This window comes from Orycteropus afer, unplaced genomic scaffold (assembly GCF_000298275.1).
Source record: "Orycteropus afer afer isolate SDZICR_OR568_19922 unplaced genomic scaffold, OryAfe1.0 scaffold00067, whole genome shotgun sequence".
Lineage (NCBI taxonomy): Eukaryota > Metazoa > Chordata > Mammalia > Tubulidentata > Orycteropodidae > Orycteropus > Orycteropus afer.
The window spans coordinates 3,022,699-3,024,537 of record NW_006921654.1 but is presented as its reverse complement, the minus strand read 5'-3'; the positions used below and the strand labels follow the sequence as shown (position 1 = coordinate 3,024,537).

The 1,839-nt window shown below is 51.7% G+C and overlaps 1 protein-coding gene across 1 annotated transcript in view; it reads right to left on the bottom strand.

The window, feature by feature from the left end:
- The window catches only part of CMTM2 (CKLF like MARVEL transmembrane domain containing 2), a 7,266-nt gene that overhangs the window by 4,836 nt on the left and 591 nt on the right, over positions 1-1,839 (bottom strand). The window contains exons 2-4 of the mRNA XM_007940383.1: positions 1,662-1,832; positions 1,177-1,335; positions 231-332 (exon numbers count right to left, since the gene is read on the bottom strand). Coding sequence (XP_007938574.1) covers positions 231-332; positions 1,177-1,335; positions 1,662-1,832 — 432 coding nt within the window. The remainder of the gene's footprint in view (positions 1-230; positions 333-1,176; positions 1,336-1,661; positions 1,833-1,839) is intronic.

Here is a 1,839-nt window from a genome sequence, read left to right as displayed (position 1 = left end):
GGCAGTGTTTTGTTCTGCTGTGCATGGGGTCGCTATGTGTCGGAAACGACTCGACGGCACTTAACAACAACAACAACATCACTCATACTGCTGTATCAAATTTAAGTTTGCCTTGGTTCCAAGAGTTTGTGAAAAGATAAGAGGCCCTTTCTTAAAAGAGGGAAAACACACCCATTCTCCAGAAGAGGTGAGTGCAGAGCCAATAAACAGCCCAGCAGGGGCAGACTCACCACGGCTGTGAAGTAGTGCAAGTGCAAGGTCGGTCGACTTCTCACAGAGAAGACCACGGCCCCCAAGAGGAAGCAAAATGCAAACAGGTCATTGAGAAGGTCCTAAAAGAGGGGGATGAGGGTCAGCCTTCAACAGAGCCAAGCCCACCACCCCAGCGCCCAAAATGCAAACAGGTCATTGAGAAGGTCCTGAAAGAGGGGAATGGGGGTCAGCCTTCAACAGAGCCAAGCCCACTACCCCAGCGCCCAGTGCGGCACCTTGTACTTATCAGGTACCGTGGAGTCAACTTTCAATTCACAGTGACTCATGGTGGCAGAGTAGAAAGAACCCATAGCGTTTTCTAGGCTGGTAGCGCAGTGGTTAAAGCACTCAGCTGCTAATTGAAAGGAGAAAGATGAAGCAGTCAGCTTCCATGAAGATTTATAGGCTTGGAAACCCTGTGGGGCAGTTGTACCCAGCCTGTAGGGGTTCTATGAGTCAGAATCGACTCAATGGCCATGGGTTGGTTGGTTGAATCTGGGAGCGGATCACCAGGTCTTTCTTCTGTGGAAGTTAAGAGCTGAGTGCTTAACCATGTGCCACCAGAGCAATTTCAAGGGGACTGATTTTCAAATTTCCACTTGATTTGTTAAATATTTTATTTTATTTATTTATTTTTTTTGGTGAAAATATGCACAATTTAACCTTTTCTACATGTCCAACTCTGTAATGACATTCTTGAGATGAGCAGTCGGGCTTGATCAGAGCCTTTCCTGGATTACTTCCCCTCACTCCCAGCTGCCAATGCCCAGGCCCCACCTGAGGGTGCTGAGCCCATGCCCCCAGCGCTGGACACAGAAATGGGGGAGGGAAGGCGTGATTCTCTGCATAGTCACTTCCCAGGTGCCATGACCCCCATGGGAATGCACATGGAAGCTGGTGCCTCTGCGCCCATCCCCCTCTTACTGCAATGGGCCACAGGATGAAGGGCATGTATCTGTTGATGGCGAAGCTGTAGATGATGATGAAGAAGATGAGGATGGACACCTCCATGGTGATGATGAGCGTCAGGATGGGATGCGCCGACAACCCATTAAACAGGATCAGTGCTGCTATCAGGCAGCCCTGCTGGGAGACACAAGGAGCTTTGGTGGCATAGTGCCTAAGGCATTTGACTGCTAACCAGAAGGCTGGCGGTTCAAACCCACCAGCTACTCCACGGAAGGCAGACTGGGCAATCTATTTCCCTAAAGATTTACTGCCCCGGAAACCCAAAGGGGGTCGCTATGCATCGGAATCGGCTCCATGGCAGTGAGTTTGGTTTTTGGCCAGGAGACACGTGCCTGAACCAGCGGCCAAGGGTTCTTACCCACTCCGGAGCCCCTCCAGAGACCCCTGGAGCCGAGTCACCAGTCCTTGGACCCGCGTCCTGGGGCACTAGCCCTGCTCACCAAACCTAGGAACTTGACCTCGCCGTGCCCCATGACCCAGAATTCTTTGTTGTTACTCTTGAGTTCCCAGCGGTACCGGCGACACTTTTTCCTGGTGCCCACTTCATCCTTGGGCTGCGGTGACTTGGGCTTTTTGGGCGGCTTCTCCTTTTTCTCCTCCTGTTTCTTCTCCTCCGGC